Below are 18,835 nucleotides of genomic sequence, written 5' to 3' on the forward strand. Positions count from 1 at the left end.
TGCACTGTCTTTCTGAAAAAATGATGTCCGGGGTGTTGTGCAGAAGGGATATGGTTACTGGTCACAGGATGTCATTCACATAGGTCACACTGGTCACTGTGCCCTGGACACACACCAATTGTGATTTGTGGTTTTACCCAATAGCACCCAACACCAAAAGGTCTTGAGTTGGTGCAGTATCTCTTGTGTGAATGCAGTCACCGTGCTGCCGCTGCAACAAAATTTTCAAACAAGCAGAACCCGGGTTCATCCGAAAACACTATCTTATGGCATTCCTGTCCCTAGTCATGTCATTCACATTCATTAAAGATAGACAGAGAAGTGGACAACGCGCATGTAACCCATGCCATAATAAACAGCAACAGAGTGTCACCCCGATAGTGTACTGTGTGTTACAATGCTCCACCATTGCACCAGAACCGAGAATGTTGGAGATCTGTCCTGTAATGCTATTTGGACGAGGTGTCAATCATCTCATGGGGTGGTATGGGTTGTGCGACCTTTTGTATCTCATTGTGTTCTACAGCCTTCCATGAACCATTCAGCACACAACCTTTACAATACCGAAACACACTGTCCTACATGAGCAGTAGTTTCCTGGATGGATGCATCACATTCTCTCATGCCAATAATGCGCCCTCTTTCAAACTCACTGATTTCACAGTACGGTTTGTGCTTACATCTGTGAGGCATTCTGCATGTCTGCTCAAGTCACAGTGATCCATTACCTTCATTTTTTAGTGACAATAAGAGCCACACGCACAATTTACCGGTAGGTGGTATTGCGCTGCGGTATCGATGTTGCACGCCAACATGGTTCAAACGCTAGTTATTTCTGCAGAACATACTAATGCAGAAAGTTCAGGATCTGTCATTACTCATCCACTTGACTGCAAGTGTTATGTCATGGTGGGCTGTAGAGGATGGACAGGGACCAGGGAGGACTCACCACATCCCCCTAACCAACAAGTCTGAGGTGGTGTCTTTCACTCAAACTGAGCCAGTGTCACTTACTTTACCTGTTTTGGGGAAGTCTGTTTTGGTGTCAGGAGGAGGCAAACACAAAACAGTAGAGGTCTATTAATCATCAGCAACTGAAACACACAGCGAATGATTGTAGGGAAATAGCAGCAATGGAAAGGAAAGGACACCAGGGGTGTTCATTGTGTATGCTTGGGGGTCTCATACAACATGTTGAAGGAGCATCTATTGAGGGAGCACGGTGCAACCAGCTGCAGACTGTGGTGCATGTTGGAACAAATGATGCCTGTCATCTGGGCTCTCAGGTCATTCAAGCAACTGGCAGAGACGGTTGAGAAGTGCAGGATGGGGACACGAATTGGGAGGAGATTACAGGATTCCCCTTCCGCTATAGTCTACTGCTCCTTTTTGAAAAGTTTTCAATTTCAGTCTAGCCTGGGCACCCAAAGGTAGCAGTCAGGTGCATGGGAGATGTGCTTGGTTGGGTGAATGTACATATGTTTGTCTTTTCTGATGCAGACTTCATCTGAAAGCTTAATCTCTAATAGTGTTTTCATTGTGCCTGTCTGTAACTCAATGTGTCACTTTCATGATGAGTAGGAATACATCCTTTCCATAACTGTTGATATTCCAACCTGGTTTAAAAAAAATTAAAACTGGATTTAAAACCACAGAGAATTTAATAATGTGTGTTTCCTGACGTTTTCCCAGCAGATGGAATATCCCACTATTAGCAGACAACATGCTCAACTGAGATAAAGTTCCCAACTGTCAAAGGAAACATTAGTCTAGGTCTTCAGTGTTTGGCATTACAAAATATACTCTCCACAAAAAAGAACCAAATACTCTGCAATAACTGTGGATTTGCTGACTCTCTGCACTTGCTTTGTTTTATTATTAGATGCATAAAGTTTTATCTATGGCTGATACTCGTTATCAACAGTAAAACCTTCGATGCATGCAAAACTTCTCCCCAGTGTGAAGTGCATTAAAAATCTTCCAAGTGACTCACCTTGAGAATGGCTAAAAGGCTGCACTTAAAAAAAAAAAAAATTACAAATACAAAGAAAAATAGTGGAACTTAGAATTCTGTCTCTGACATGACATTAAAACTATAAATAATAAGTACCAGTTCTGATGTTTACAATATTACAATTGATAATTGTAAGACACATTACACAGAGCAAACAGGAAGACATTTTGTGATGCATCACAAAGAACTCATATAAACTAGCAACAAGACAGTATTGGGTGTTCACAAATTGAGCAGTATGTGCACCAGGAAGACATACACTCTGAGTGCTGGCATTTAAATTACTGCACTGGGGGTGAAAAAGAAGCAGCTCAAAAAAGTAAGACAGTGATACATCAAATATACAATATGCCAATTCTGTTGGCTGATCCAAAAATGTGGTTCATAAAAGGAAGAGAAAAAGTAAGGTGCAAATAAATGAAATTGAGGATTTGAGAGGTTGGAAAGGTGTTAACACACACAGGAAAGATGTGTTAGGAGAGAAACAAATGAGGAAATCCTGGAAGAGAAGACAGAGTAAACAGGCATTTTAATTGTATGTGCATGTGCAGAAAACAGATGAAGAGAGGATGCCCAGGAAGATGCACAAAATGAAGATGGAGGGAAAGAGACCAAGGGGAGGGCCAGGGGTTAAGCAGTTAAAATAAGTGGAAGAAAGTACTCAGACGAGAGGAGAACACTGGGTTGGAGTAGTAAAAGTGGTGAGAAGCCCAGACAATATGAGGAGGCTTTTGTTCCAAGCAGATCCTGCCATACAAGATAGTGGTGGTGGTGGTGGTGGTGGTGGTGGTGGAGGAGGACAAACTTTAAAAACTGGTTAATTTCTTCCAGGCATAAACTTTCACAGATAAAAAAAAAATGCTGCTCTACACAACACTATGATTACAGTCCATTGCCTCTGTCTCTGGAGGGAAGGGTGATGGTGGAGGCAGCAGCAAGATAAGTCACTATGTGTATGTAGCAGCCATTGGCTGTTTGCTGATGATGCTGCTGTTTATGGGAAGGTGTCACCATTGGGTAATTGTGAGAGGATACAAGATCACTTAAACAACATTTCTAGTTGGTGAAATGAGTGGCAGCTAGTTCTAAATGCAGGAAAATGTAAGTTAAATTGGACGAGTATGAAAAACAAACCCATAATGTCTGAGTACAGTATTAGCAATGTGCTTCTTGACACAGTCACTTTGATTAAATATCTGGTTCTAATGTTGCAAAGCAATATGAAATGGAATGAGTATAGCAGGATTGTAGTAGGGAAGGCAAATGGTTGTCTTTGGTTTATTGAGTGAGTTTGGGGAAAGTGTGGTTCATCTGCAAGGGAGACCGCATATAGGACACTAGTGCGACCTATTCTCGAGTATTGCTCAAGTGTTTGGGATCTATACGAGGTCAGATTAAGGAAGACATCAAAACAATTCAGAGGTGACCAAACAGATTTGTTACTGGTAGGTTTGAAATCTCAAGTGTTATGGACATGCTATGGGAACTCAAATGGGAATCCCTTGAGGGAAGACAACATTCTTTTCGAACAACACTATTGAGAAAATTTAGAGAACCAGCATTTGAAACTGACAGCACTATAATTCTACTGCCTCCACCACATGATGCGCATAAGGGCCACAAGGGTAAGATACGAGAAATTAGGGCTATATGGAGACATATAGAGTCTTTTCCCCCTCACTCCATTTGAGAGTGGAACAGGAAACGCAATGACTAATAATGCCACCGGAAAACCAGCACCATGTGTCGTACAGTGGACTGCAGAGTATCTTTGTAGATACAGATGTATCTGAGCAGGAGGCAATTTTTTGTGCTCTTCATGCTGAATTAGATCACAAGCAATTTGAAATAGATATGATGATTGGGGGGGGGGAGGGAGATTATCTTGGGAACCGGATAAAGGCAACAAGCAATGGGCGAAAGGGGAACTCCTTTTCAACTTCATCTATATTTGATCTAACAGTACGGAATACATTTGACTTGTCACATGAAAGAGGAGGGGAAGAACTTCATCCAGCTGTAGGTCACAGTAGGGTGCAGCTGACTTTTGGATTAAAGTATCTTGCGAAAGGAAAAGGAAAATGTATCTTTTTGACGAGAACAAGTAGGTATCCTGCGGTAGCTGTTGACTACAATAAACATTACTTTAAAGTTAATTAAAAAACCAAGGAACATGTACATAATGTCTGAAATTGGTAATTCTGACAATAGACTTAAGGCTATATGGAATGTAGTGAAATGAGAGACAGGACAAAAAGCCGCAAAACAGGATACCATCACTACTGAACTGTGTGGAAGGGCTATAAATGATGAGTCAAAGGTATTTAATAATAAAGTCTTAAATATAGTAGATGTATCACCAACTTCCCCTTCTGAAATTAAGAGAATTATATGTTCTCCCAAAAATAAGAGCTCGTTTAGTTTTGATGGTGTTTCCAACACAGTACCACTGATCTGTTCCCATACAATAAGCCCGAGATCTGATCCCATATAAAATGCCCAGTCTTATCTGAAATGTGTAATGCATCACTAACTCAGGCATTTTGCCACAGAGACTAATATATACTGTTGTTAAACCCCTCTTTAAGAAAGGTGATACGAGTTATCAATACCTACTGACCTGTTTTCCTGCTGACATCATTTTCCAAGATTTTTGAGAAGGTGATGTATTCTAGAACAGTATCTTACCCGAGCAAAAATTAATATCCTCGGCAAATCACAATTCGAGATTCAGAAGGGTTGTTCTCCTGAGAATGCCATTTCCATGGTCACTCACCACATTTTACAAGCATTAAATAATAAAAGTAGTGACAACTGGTATTTTCTGTGACTGCGACCTATCTAAGGCATTTGAATGCATGAATCACAGTATTCGCCTAAATAAATTGCTATTTTATGGGACTGCTGGTATGGTCAACCAATGGGTAATTCATATTTAACCAAAAGAATGCAGAAAGTTGTACTTACTAATTCTACCAACACAGTCTGTGGACATAATTTTGACTGAAGTAAAATCACATATGGGGTTTCCCAAGGTTCAATCTAAGGTCCACAATTGCTCCCCAGATATGTAAATGACCTTTTGTCTAATATACAACAGGAAGAATTAGTTCTTTCCGGCATTGACACTAGTGTTGTAATCAATCCAAGCACACACGGAGAAACAAAGGAAATGGTAAACAAAGTTCTTAGAAGTATCACTGACTGGCTTTCTACAAACGGTCTCACCATCAATTTCGAATAGAGACAATGTAGGGGTACTACACGAATGATAAGTGTAACAATGGCGAGGAAAATGTAACAGGGTGGAAACTTAAAAATTCTCAAGTGTTGATTGATGAGAACTTAAACTAGAAAAATCACATTTTGGAACTCTTCAAACAACTTAGTTCAGCCACATTGAGGCTGATTGCAGAACGATTCTACTGCCGCCAACACACATTTCGCATCAGAACTAAGATGATATCAGGAAGATTAGGGCTTGTACAGAGGCATATAAACAGTCGTTTTTCCCTCGTCTATTTGGAAGTGGATAGCAAAGGAAATAACTAGCAGTGTTAATGAGTACATTCCATCATGCAGCACTTTTGGAGTAAGTGCACTGACCAGCCAGAACATTATGACCACTGACCCACTATCGATATAAACCCATCCACGCAATAGCAGCATCACCTGGCAAGGAATGATAGCTTGTCAAACACAAGCATGTTGCCTGTAGTATCTGTGGATGTACTGTCCACGTGTAGAATAAGGAAGGCACGCCATCTATCTGAGTTTGACTATGGGCAGATTGTGATGGCCCAGAGGCTAGGGACCAGCATTTCGGAAACAACACGATTTGATGGGTGTTCAAGTGTTCAAGGAGTGCTTTGGTATCTTCAACACATGATGAAACCATGGTGAAACCACGACCAGATGTCGTGCGACCCGGTGGCCACCCTCTTTACGGACATAAGCATCCTAGGCTGGGCAGACTGGTAACAAAGGATAGATGGCAAACTGTGGGAGAATTACCAGACTAATGATCAGCAGAGTACAACTGTGTCTGAACACACAATGCACCAAAAACTTTTAACAAAGTATCTCCGCAGCCAACAAACCATGCATGTCTCAATGTTAACACCATGACATTAGTGACTATGACTGAAATGATCAAGTGGCCATTGGCAATGGTTGTTGGCACAGTAGCAAAATGTTGCATGGCCTGCTGACTCCTGATACCTTCTTCATCGTGCTGATGGGAGGGTGCGAATCCAATGTCTTCCAGGCGAACAGCTCCTTAACACCTGTACTATGGGATGAAGGAAAGCTAGCAGCAGCTCTATTATGCTCTGGGGAACATTCACGTGAGCATCCATTGATCTAGTGGAGCTCGTACAAGTCACCATGACGTCTAAGGAGCATTGTACATCAGTTGAGACCACTCACACCTCTTCGTGACGACCACGTTTCCCAATGGCAGTGGCATTTTTCAACAAGATAATGTGTGCTATGTCACAAGGCCAGGAGTGTGATGGTGTTGTTTGAGGAGCACAATGGCTGCCTACACCCCCACCCCCTCTACTAGCTAGGGGCCATATTCTGTATCTTTCCGCCACTTTACTGATCGTTTCGATACGCGAGCGCACCTAACGGACTTTTTTTTCAAAACAGAGCTCCAACACTATTTGTTAAGCATTTCGAAAGAGATTCCAAATGGTCCTAGCAAACTGAAATGCTGTTGTCAGTTCTCCTTGCACTAACGAATGAAAAGCAATCTGCCTCAGATCTGCGCATGCACACTGCAGCGCCAAAGCGGCACGATCTCTAAGCGGCTAGCAGCCGACACAGGCATGCCATTCTTCACAGTACCAAAAAGTGTGGTTTTAGTACGTAATACTGTTCAAATTTAGCTGACCCCGCACTTCTATGAAAGCATGATAACAATAGAATGTTGACTCAGTTCTGGAAACTGTCTTAAATGTCACATTATGTTATTTTATTCTCATTCACATCGACATCTTGTTTTGGATTTTACATTTTGGAATACGCGTTAGGAATGGAGTGTAGTACTACATTGTACAAATACATCTATAGAAACACCCGAAAAATTCGTCATTTTTTAATTTTCTGTAGTTCCTTAGTTGCTTCAAAATTCATGGAGGTATGTTCCGTCTATGCAACTTATTGAAGGCAGTTTGTTTATTACCACTGCTTTTTGCATCCTTTATTCGTGACGACACTCAACAAATAAATGAAGTGAAATGTGTATGAGAATGAACTGCCCTTAATTAGTTGCACAGGAAGAACACATCTTCACGAAACCGAAAAATTGTTTAGAAGAGTGTCAAACAATAAGAAGATGCATAGAATGTGGTTACAGCTCGCTCCTAGAGATCCAAATGATGAAGTAGACTACTTCCCTATATGATACATCAACAATTTGGTTCATTAGGACAAAATTTAAAAAATTGCCTTTTTTGAGAGTGTGTGGCGAGTGCAGATATAGAAGTTCGTTTTACTTTATAACGTGCATCTTATGAATCAAAATGTTTCATATATGGTGGTATAGGCTGAAAATATTGTGGCAGGAACCTTTCGTCTCTGTCTACTGTTGTTAAGGATTCGATCGCAGATAAATACTTATGACAAAGGAGTGTAAAAATGATTGCTGCTAGTTTCATTTGCAGTCATTTACATTGTCCTCTTAGATTCCTGTCTGACCACACTCTTGGAAATCGCTACGTATTCTGAAAAAATGGTGAATTATTTGTGACAAGAAGTAGTATACATGTCACTGTCAGTTGTTTCCTGCACAGTAATTTCAACTTTCATTTCTTTAACATATGGAAGTCACAAAATCAGAGATACTCGTTACTCAGAAAGTGTGCTCTTACATGTAAATTACAACGAATATTTCAGAGAAATGCGTAACTTTGACGATTAATCAAGTCTCAGAATGTGTTGCAAACAGGAAGAGGAAAAAAAAAAATATTTTCGCATCCAGCGGTATACGAACCTACGCTCTTCGCCACGACACTTTGTCACCTTACCAACTACGCTACTACAACTTGCATGCTGTCAGCACTTTTTTTGTGTAATTCCATTAGAGAGACAGACATGTTGACTTCGTTGCTGAATGATGCAGGTGTAAGCCATAAATGCATGAAATTTTGGAAGGTTTCCTCCATCTGACTTCATATAATTCCTTTGCATAGTTACTTAAAAGTTTTAAATGTGTTTCAATAATTAATAAGTCAACCATAAATCATTTGTGGAAAAGAGTACATGAAGTCACTAGTAATTTCAGCTAACACTCATGTAATATACATAAGCAGAGCCAATGTCTTGATATTCAATGATCTTTAAACTCTTTAAATTATTTACAGACATCAGGTGAGTTGTGTCAATTGTTGCAGAAATATAAACATGTATAAAATTATTGCAAAAACAAGACTTTCCCATTTTTATACAAAATTGAAGGAAGCAAGAGAAAAATATAACTTCATGAGCAGATGTGGTTTTGGTTCACTGTTCGGTGTAAGTTATAACACACAACAAGGCAGCTTCTGTACCTATGAAACAGATTGTCCAACAAGCACACGGAGTGAAATAATCAACTGCAAGTTTATCACTGGTCCCTGTTAACTGACCAGTTGAAGAATCAGCGAGAAACAATCTTAGGAAGGGATAGCAATATAATGAAATACTCTGAAATTTACCACATGCACTTGAAACAAAGCTTGCCTCCAAATTTGTCACTAAAGAAAAGAAACATAGGGCTGTCCTACATTTGCAGATGAAGGGTCATTAGCCATTGATTTCAAATTTATGTCCATAATCACTAGTTCATTAGTGTTTGTATTTTGTGACTATCAATCATAACTGCAACAAATCAGTCTACTCACTTTCAATGTAGGATAGTAAATTTTAGCTTTTGATACAGCTAAGACTTTGCCTAAGTCCACGAGTTTGCTGAAGTCTACGAGTTTGCAGTTTACAAATGCTTCATACAAACTTCACGTTCATTATGTTTCATGTAGCGGAAGCCCCAAATAACCGTGCCTAAGAAAGAATCATCTACAGCTAGTGTCAGTTAACAAATACATCAACCATTTCCAGGTCTAAATGAAAAAAAATTTCAGAGTACCTAAGAAGCAAAGGTGTTACGAATCAGATTTATATTGAGTGGTACATGCAAGAGAAATGCAATGAGAGCTTCCCCACCACATAAAGAAGATGCAAGTGATGGTAAGTCCTTATAGTACAGAATACTACTACAAGTGAATTCATAACGAAATGATTTAAACATACCGTGTGCCTAGTACCATGGATGGCTCGGAAGCTGACATTACATAGCAGAAGGAAGAAACAGAACTACATTTTCAAATGAAGACAATATCTGTAATGGGCCTGCATGATCTAGGTAACATGTAACTGACAAAAGTTTTGCAACAAGGCATGTTGAAATTTATTGTAAATCTAGAGAAATAGCATGTCAACTGTATCAGTAACACAATTTGTAATTTAAATATTCAGGTATTGTTAAATATACAAAAAATTTCATGAGGCCTCTTCAAAACAAAAGTCATTGTTTTATGTACAGGTAGTTTGGTGGTTTATTACTGATATATCCAGTATTCTAACCTGTTATCAAATTAAAACCAGAACAAGTTTCACATTTCTAGAACAAATGAAAAGCACCATGTTTTGAAATGAACAAACTGTGTCTGTTTTTACCAGGCACACTATAATGAAACAAAATACCACAATGCTTGAATTGTAAGACAATCAATCAATAGTGTAACTGCTGAAGAGAGAGAACTGATAAATCAAACATAATTTCCAATTCATTGATTTTAAACAACATCAAAAAACTAATTAACTGGAAGAAGATGTAAACTGACAAGTAGGCACAGTCCACTGTCTCGCTTTTACAAAATATTTTCACTCCAAATCACAAAAAAAGCCCTGTACCTGAATATGCAAAATGTTGGCAAATCACTAAAATCTCCATTTCAAATTTTCCTTTTGAACCAACATTTCTGAAAATAATCAGAAGTACATTTGCAGCAACATGAAAAGATAATTACCACACAGAATGTGATGAGGCATAGAAAGTCGAGACGCCAGTAAAACACAAGTGACATATATTGTTATTTCTGGAAAGATGCCATTTCCAACTTTTAAAGCGACAGAAGCATGTGGTGGCACAATGTACAATGCACTCCCAGCCAATAGTGTCATTTTGCTAGATGTGTCTGCAGTGGCGTATTTCAGATTGATTTAGCATTGGTATTAGTGTAGGTATTGTGAGGCTATTTACCCATTTAGCACACAACAAAATATATTCTCTGCCTCTTATTGTACATATGAGGTGGTTTTTTTTTTTAGTAAGTACCATTTTGAAATTAAAAAAGGACGTGCTAAATATCTCAGTAATTTTATTTTTACATGAAAGCCTGTACCCTAATATACTTTTCTACATAATTTCCGTCAATATTGAGGCACTTCTCGTAATGTCGTACCAGTTTTTGCATACCCTCCTCATAGAAGTCTGCCACCTGACTTGTTAACCACTGCATCACCACTGTTTTGACTTTGTCATCGTCTTTAAGATGCTGACCGCCCAAGTGTTTCTTCAAGTGCAGGAACAGATGGTAGTCACTGGGCACAAGATCAGGGCTGTACGGAGGACGATCTAGAGTTTCCCATCGAAAAGATGTGATGAGATCTTTGGTCTGATTCGCCACATGTGGACGGGCATTGTCTTGCAGCAAAACAATGCCCTTGCTCAACTTCCATGGACTGTTGCTTTGATTCTGGTGTGACGTAGGCCACATGTTTCATCGCCCATAACAATTTGGCTTAAGAAATCATCACCGCCGTCGTGGTACCGCTCAAGGAAAGTCAATGCATTGCCTAAATGTTTGGTTTTGTGCACATCCGTCATCATTTTCGGTACCCAATGTGCTCCAATTTTTGGTAATTCAAGTGCTCGGTCACAATGCCATACAAAACACTACGAGAAACATTAGGAAAGTCATCCCGCAAGGAGGAAATCGTAAAAGCGTCTTTTCTCTCACCTTATTGTCCACTTCCTGCACCAAACTTTCATTAATGACTGAAGGATGCCCACTCCATTGTTCATCATGAACATTTGTGCGGCCACCTTTAAATGCTCTCACCCACTTCATTACCATTCCATCACACATAATGTTTTTTCCGTAAACTGCACAGATCTCACGATGAATATTGACCGCTTTTAGGCCTTTAGCACTAAGAAATCTTGCAACAGCACGTACTTCACAGTTGGCAGGACTCACGATTATCGGAGGCATCTTAAACACTCAGTACACAACGTAAACAAGTAAACATGGAAGAATCAGACTGTAATGGCGCCAATGTGTAGATTTAGGTACAGGCTTTCATGTAAAAATAAAATTACTGAGGTATCTTAGCACGTCTTTTTTTAATTTCAAAACTGTACTTAATTAAAAAAAAACACGTCTGATCACATTACACAGCTATCATCTCACTTAACTTATTTATTAACACCTACACATAAATTCTCTGCAATCATGAGTCATATTTATCTATAAAAATTTGCTGAAGTCTAGATCAGGGCCACAGCACACCATGCTAACAGAAAAAGGAATATCCAGTAATACCAAAACTGGTTGTGATGCAGTAGGAAGACAAACTTACTACCTGCTACGAGGGCAGTTCAATAAGTAATGCAACACATTTTTTTTCTCGGCCAATTTTGGTTGAAAAACCGGAAATTTCTTGTGGAATATTTTCAAACATTCCCGCTTCGTCTCGTATAGTTTCATTGACTTCCGACGGGTAGCAGCGCTGTACGGAGCTGTTAAAATGGAGTCTGTAACGGATGTGCGTTGCAAACAACGGGCAGTGATCGAGTTTCTTTTGGCGGAAAACCAGGGCATCTCAGATATTCATAGGCGCTTGCAGAATGTCTACGGTGATCTGGCAGTGGACAAAAGCATGGTGAGTCGTTGGGCAAAGCGTGTGTCATCATCGCCGCAAGGTCAAGCAAGACTGTCTGATCTCCCGCGTGCGGGCCGGCCGTGCACAGCTGTGACTCCTGCAATGGCGGAGCGTGCGAACACACTCGTTCGAGATGATCGACGGATCACCATCAAACAACTCAGTGCTCAACTTGACATCTCTGTTGGTAGTGCTGTCACAATTGTTCACCAGTTGGGATATTCAAAGGTTTGTTCCCGCTGGGTCCCTCGTTGTCTAACCGAACACCATAAAGAGCAAAGGAGAACCATCTGTGCGGAATTGCTTGCTCGTCATGTGGCTGAGGGTGACAATTTCTTGTCAAAGATTGTTACAGGCAATGAAACATGGGTTCATCACTTTGAACCTGAAACAAAACGGCAATCAATGAAGTGGTGCCACACCCACTCCCCTACCAAGAAAAAGTTTAAAGCCATACCCTCAGCCGGTAAAGTCATGGTTACAGTCTTCTGGGACGCTGAAGGGGTTATTCTGTTCGATGTCCTTCCCCATGGTCAAACGATCAACTCTGAAGTGTATTGTGCTACTCTTCAGAAATTGAAGAAACGACTTCAGCGTGTTCGTAGGCACAAAAATCTGAACGAACTTCTCCTTCTTCATGACAACGCAAGACCTCACACAAATCATCGCACCCGAGAGGAGCTCACAAAACTTCAGTGGACTGTTCTTCCTCATGCACCCTACAGCCCCGATCTCGCACCGTCGAATTTCCACATGTTTGGCCCAATGAAGGACGCAATCCGTGGTAGGCACTACGCAGATGATGAAGAAGTTGTTGATGCAGTACGACGTTGGCTCCGACATCGACCAGTGGAATGGTACCGTGCAGGCATACAGGCCCTCATTTCAAGGTGGCGTAAGGCCGTAGCATTGAATGGAGATTACGTTGAAAAATAATGTTGTGTAGCTAAAAGATTGGGGAATAACCTCGTGTATTTCAATGCTGAATAAAACAACCCCTGTTTCAGAAAAAAAATGTGTTGCATTACTTATTGAACTGCCCTCGTATTTTCACTCAGGTGAGTGAAATGTGGTTTTTCCACACACAAGAAGCCTTAACAGCTGAAATCTAGTTTATCTCACGAAGAAAAACACACTGAAGAACGAGTTCCAAAAACAAGTCAATGCTTCCTGTAATAACTAACATTCACAATGTCTTTTTAGCAGAAGTAATACATTTTAAAACTTTATTGATAACATTTTATTTGAAAATTAGCCAAAATGCTTGGTCTAAAGATGTTGAAAATGACTCACCACACTTGATCCACTCAGTGAGATCTTCTAGGTCTTCTAGTAATTTAGCCGCAACCTCCCCACGTGAAAGTGGTTTTTGATGGAAAGGCTCTTCTTGTGTATTTGCTAAATCATCATTGGGCAGCCAGCACTCGTCATTGCCATCAAGGGTGACATACGATGGCGAACAGGGCTCCTGCTTCCACAGGGGCTCCTGCTTCAACTCCCAATCGAGACTGTACAATGACATTGTGTTCTCCATTTTCTTGCGATATGTATTGGGCAATTACACCTGATCCGCTGCTTGGTCCGTAAAATGCGTCCTTTGTCGATTGGACGACAGATGGTTGAATATAAAACGCCATATTGGCTCTGTAAACAAAAGGCATTTCTATAACTTTCTGCTATTTGAATTATTTGCTAACTTTAATATTAGGAGCATAGCTGCAACATGAAGTCACAAAGGAGGTATGCGACCATTTTGGAAAATATGTGTAGCCTGCAAAATGCTGATAGTCTGCATAACATCCTGAACGAGCAAATCAACTTGAACGACAAATGGTTCTTTAAGATCTTTAGTGACTTGTTGGATACATAGCATAGTATGTTTCTCTCTTCTTTATATATATATATATTCCACAGCCCTTGTTTTTGTTTTACTCCTTTTCCACTTCTCTCACCCCCCGCCCACCTTGTTTTCTAATGTATATTTAGAATGTACACAATGAGTCGGTGACTACCTTTCAGTGGTTACCCTGTTAACTGACACTCCCCTTGCCCACCTCCCAAGCCCCTCTCTTCACATTTTTTACAATTTAATTGTGCACTTCCACAATAAGCTCGTAGTTCTTTTTAGGGCGCTATCCTGTGATTGAACAACAACTTATTTTATTTTGTACATATTTAAAAAAAATTAGAAACAAATCCTTTTGTATCTGTTTTACTTCTTTTCATGATGCTTTTATTCTTCATAATTGGAATATTCCTAATGGTGATTTTATTCTTTTCGCAAGGATCTGTTTTAAAGCATTGTTTTGATTCTTTTAACATCTCCTACGTATGTACTGACTATTTCCTGTTTGCAATGCTGGGCAGCAATGCGGCACTTTCTATTTTCTTTGTATAATGTTTCTATGAAAATAATGTTTTTATTATAATATTCCAATATACTTCATGTATGTTACTTTCATGCAAAAAATTACTATTATAAGGCTCCTATATCCTGTTCATATTCATTGACTCTTTTGTACCTTTTGTACATATGCATGTCATCACTGGTTTGCACTGCTCAGATAGTGCTGCAGTGCCCATAACGTTCTTGAGTAATACTTACAAATTATTGCATTATTGTCTTTATTTTCCACCTGTTGATTAATATACCCACATTGGCATCTGTTGATGTTACGTTCTATTTGGAATAGGTTATGAATTGTACTTTTCCAGTTACCCTGTATTATATTGCTTGTTACTTATCATCTGTTATCATATTCGATCATTTTTGTGAATTCTATGTAGTTTACAGTTTGGCATTATATAGTACCACTCTCACCACATCGACGCCACCTGGTGTTGAAAATCTGTAAATTATTACAGCAACCATCAACCTTTTATCTAACTTCCTGGCAGATTAAAACTGTGTGCCCGACCGAGACTCGAACTCGGGACCTTTGCCTTTCGCGGGCAAGTGCTCTACCATCTGAGCTACCGAAGCACGACTCACGCCCGGTACTCACAGCTTTACTTCTGCCAGTACCTCGTCTCCTACCTTCCAAACTTTACAGAAGCTCTCCTGCGAACCTTGCAGAACTAGCACTCCTGAAAGAAAGGATATTGCGGAGACATGGCTTAGCCACAGCCTGGGGGATGTTTCCAGAATGAGATTTTCACTCTGCAGAGTGAAAATCTCATTCTGGAAACATCCCCCAGGCTGTGGCTAAGCCATGTCTCCGCAATATCCTTTCTTTCAGGAGTGCTAGTTCTGCAAGGTTCGCAGGAGAGCTTCTGTAAAGTTTGGAAGGTAGGAGACGAGGTACTGGCAGAAGTAAAGCTGTGAGTACCGGGCGTGAGTCGTGCTTCGGTAGCTCAGATGGTAGAGCACTTGCCCGCGAAAGGCAAAGGTCCCGAGTTCGAGTCTCGGTCGGGCACACAGTTTTAATCTGCCAGGAAGTTTCATATCAGCACACTCCGCTGCAGAGTGAAAATCTCATTCTGGAACCTTTTATCTGTCTCTTTATGATTGTTACTACTATAACATACAACTTTCATATAGGAATATTTCTTCTAATGACATAATTTATTTTTTGAGTGTCCACTATCTTGGTTTTGTAACTCATTTTTATTTTATATATAGCTATGTATTTTTATATTGTTTTCTGTTGATACGAGATGGCAATGTCCGATATGTGTAATACTGGAATAATAAAGTCAGCTTGCACCCAGTGAATGACTTTTTCCTCAGTGACCTGTGCGCCATTTTGCACATTGCACATATTTAACATTAGGATGCTGAGCACTCAAATATATAACTCATTCATTAACAGCTACAAATAAATTCTACACCATCATGACACATATTTTCTGTGAAAATCTGCGGAAGTCTAGATCAGGGCCAGTGGCAGTTATGGCAGTGTTTTAGCTGCTGCTCATAAGTTGGTAATGCATCCATTTCATGCAGCCAACTGGATGATACTTCCACATACCCAATCAGAGATGAAAGAAAGAGGAAATGTATTTCTTACACCAAAATTGAAACCATTCTCTCTTTCACTTTTCATTGTTTATTTGTAGTTTTGTTCCTGTATCTCTTCTGATTATGGCTGGGAGTTGAATGAGGTCAGTAACTTGGTGCTCCATGGCGACATGATGCAGTGGTGTATGTCTCATAGTATCATTGTGGAAGAAATGTGGAAAAATAGCTCTAAAAAGAGTCTATAGCCACTATCAATGGTGTAATGTGGATATGCAACAGAAGTAGCCACTTTATGAAGTGTTCCATCTGGAAGTAGTCCTGGTTTACAGGAAACAAAAATTAGTACAATTCTGCAGCTGACATATTTGTGTTATGTGTAACTGCAGATCCAGGTTTATATTCCACTAACTGGAGTTGGTTAAGCAAACTTTGTTGAGTGGAGACAATTTATGGGGATGTTTGTGTTGAAATGTGCCTTGTTGAAATGTGCCTGAGGCAGAATGACAAACTTGGTGGTGAACAAGGTTGAGATTTACAAGTCTCAGTCTGGCAAAAAAAAGTTCGGGATGGGGGACACACAGAAAGGTTGCCGAGTGTTAGGAGGCATACACAGAGGATCTTACCAAAGTTCCTTTCGTGTTGTGCCGTGTGGTCAAAAGCTGCTGAGCTGGAAATCATTAGACAGAACAATAATTTCTGACTTTTTTTCAATGAGTAAGTGCCTGAAAAATAAGGATTTTAAGCACCTCACTGTCAACAACAAATTGACTTTTAAGAATGCAGTGACAGGAGCACATACTCATACCACAGAGGGCATATTAGTTGCCATTAAATGGTCCTTGTGCAGCACAAGGAATTGGAAGACATTTTTAAAGCTTCTTGTTCAAACACATGTGGAAGAAGCAGAACCAAAATGACTCAGATCTATTTTTATGTTTTTTGTGTGCTGTTGCTTTGATCTACAGTTCACATGAATAAAATTTCTTTCAGTTTAATTTTTGCATTTTTCTGTTCACAATTCTCATTCCGACCATAAGCAGCAATTCTATTGGCAATATGTTTCCACAAATATTTGACTGTTTCTGTAATTACATTACTAATTACGAGAAAGCAGTTAGGTTGAAATGTGACAGTTTGACTCGAAAACATTAAATTAATAATATTCGTCGTCACAAATATTTCATTTGTTTTTCCCGAACATGTCACAAATTATGAATGTGTGGTTAGACTGGGAGTTCATAAAACAGCTTAGACTGCTGCAAGTGAAATGAGCAGTAATTACATTAATACACACTGTTTTATCAAATATTTCACGTTTTCTTTCTGGACACACTACGAATTATGAGCCTGTTGTCATGTTGGGAGATAATGGCACACTTTAAATTGCTGTGAATGAAACAAAGAGCAATTAAATTTATAATCGAAGTCAACATAAATATTTGATCATTTCTTCTGCATGTGTTGTTATTTCTGAGGTTGTGGTACATTTACATGAGAAGGTGGTGATATTTCTTTGTCTCCTGCTTCAAAACACATCATCTGTCTGATGCTCTCACACTGGCTGCACAGAACAAGTAGCTGACACACCCTTCTCTTTCCCACGGCATCTCACAGTAAGCACTAACAACACTGCTGCGTGAAACACGTAGGTAGCCACAGCCCTATTCTTAGACTTTTATTGTAAAAATCTTCAACATAACTACAACATTAAATATTTTATTAAACTCACTTATGAGAATTGTAAGTGGCATTTATTTTAATAAAACTAAATATTTTATGTCTCCCTCAATCAAGCAACAATAAATTAACTTTGGTCTGCTTCTATGGTCTACATCTCAGAGCTAACAGTGATCAGTGAAATGGATTGATGAACTGGTACATACAGACACCCAACATTTTACTGTTTACCATTCTTATATTACATTAAAAGATAGGCATACACTACACATACATTAAGACATTTGGGCCAAATCATACACTATCAGTATAATTTCAGATGTAATCCTAACCCATGCACTCACACATAGTGTTTCATAGAACAAGAGGAAGAAACTGCGGTGGTGTGGAACAAATCGGAGTATACACCTGCATTAACAAAAGAGAAGCAAATTATTGGAACTTAATCCAACAATAAAATATCACTATACTGCTGTATGTTCATGCACAAAACAGATAAATTTAAACTGAGTAAATTACACAGAAAGCTGTAGAATCCTCAGACAAAACAGCTGCTGTTCGTCTTATTTTGCTCGCTTAATATTTGATTGATTACACCGGTGTTTTTCAAATATAATACAGAGCCCTGCTTGGCAAATGTTGGTATTGATCTGCATAACTATTATGAACCAGATATGTTAACTGCTGTTACATCAGAATACCATCTCCAATACTGAAATGCGCAGCTTTCTTTGTAATGCTTATACACACTTTACGACTTAGAGAAGCATGTTACGGTGTAATCATCGATTCATAATTAATGTTCGTAGCTTGTAGATAAATAAAGTCAACGTACCTTGTGAAACATTATCGTGAACTGGTGCTGGACTCCTTTGAAGCCATTACACAAAAGTAAATTAAATTCACCTAGATGCAAGCGTACCATTTTACAATTTAAATCAACACGAATGATATATCTAAATAGAATGCTGCATATTTTATACAATTTTCCCATATATTTTCAACGGTAATTTACTTTTCAAATGGCACAGTTGATGATATAAAATCAGAATCAGTATCAGTAACAAAACAAAATAATCCCATAGATCAGTCTGTATTGCCTCTACAACCAGAAAGGATACTGCTTAAGCAATTAACTCCTCAGAAATTAATGGCACTCCTGTAACTATCTGCACCAAAGCTAGAGGTTTACA

The 18,835-nt window shown here is 39.3% G+C and overlaps 1 protein-coding gene across 1 annotated transcript in view; it reads right to left on the reverse strand.

Annotated features, from left to right (window-relative positions):
* Positions 1–18,835, reverse strand: part of LOC124605415 (activating transcription factor of chaperone) — a 48,495-nt gene that overhangs the window by 14,132 nt on the left and 15,528 nt on the right. Inside the window, exon 2 of the mRNA XM_047137066.1 lies at positions 13,298–13,648. Within this exon, the coding sequence (XP_046993022.1) occupies positions 13,298–13,538 (241 nt within the window). The 5' untranslated portion in view covers positions 13,539–13,648. The remainder of the gene's footprint in view (positions 1–13,297; positions 13,649–18,835) is intronic.

The sequence above is a fragment of the Schistocerca americana genome, chromosome 3 (genome assembly GCF_021461395.2).
Source record: "Schistocerca americana isolate TAMUIC-IGC-003095 chromosome 3, iqSchAmer2.1, whole genome shotgun sequence".
Taxonomy (NCBI): Eukaryota; Metazoa; Arthropoda; class Insecta; order Orthoptera; family Acrididae; genus Schistocerca; species Schistocerca americana.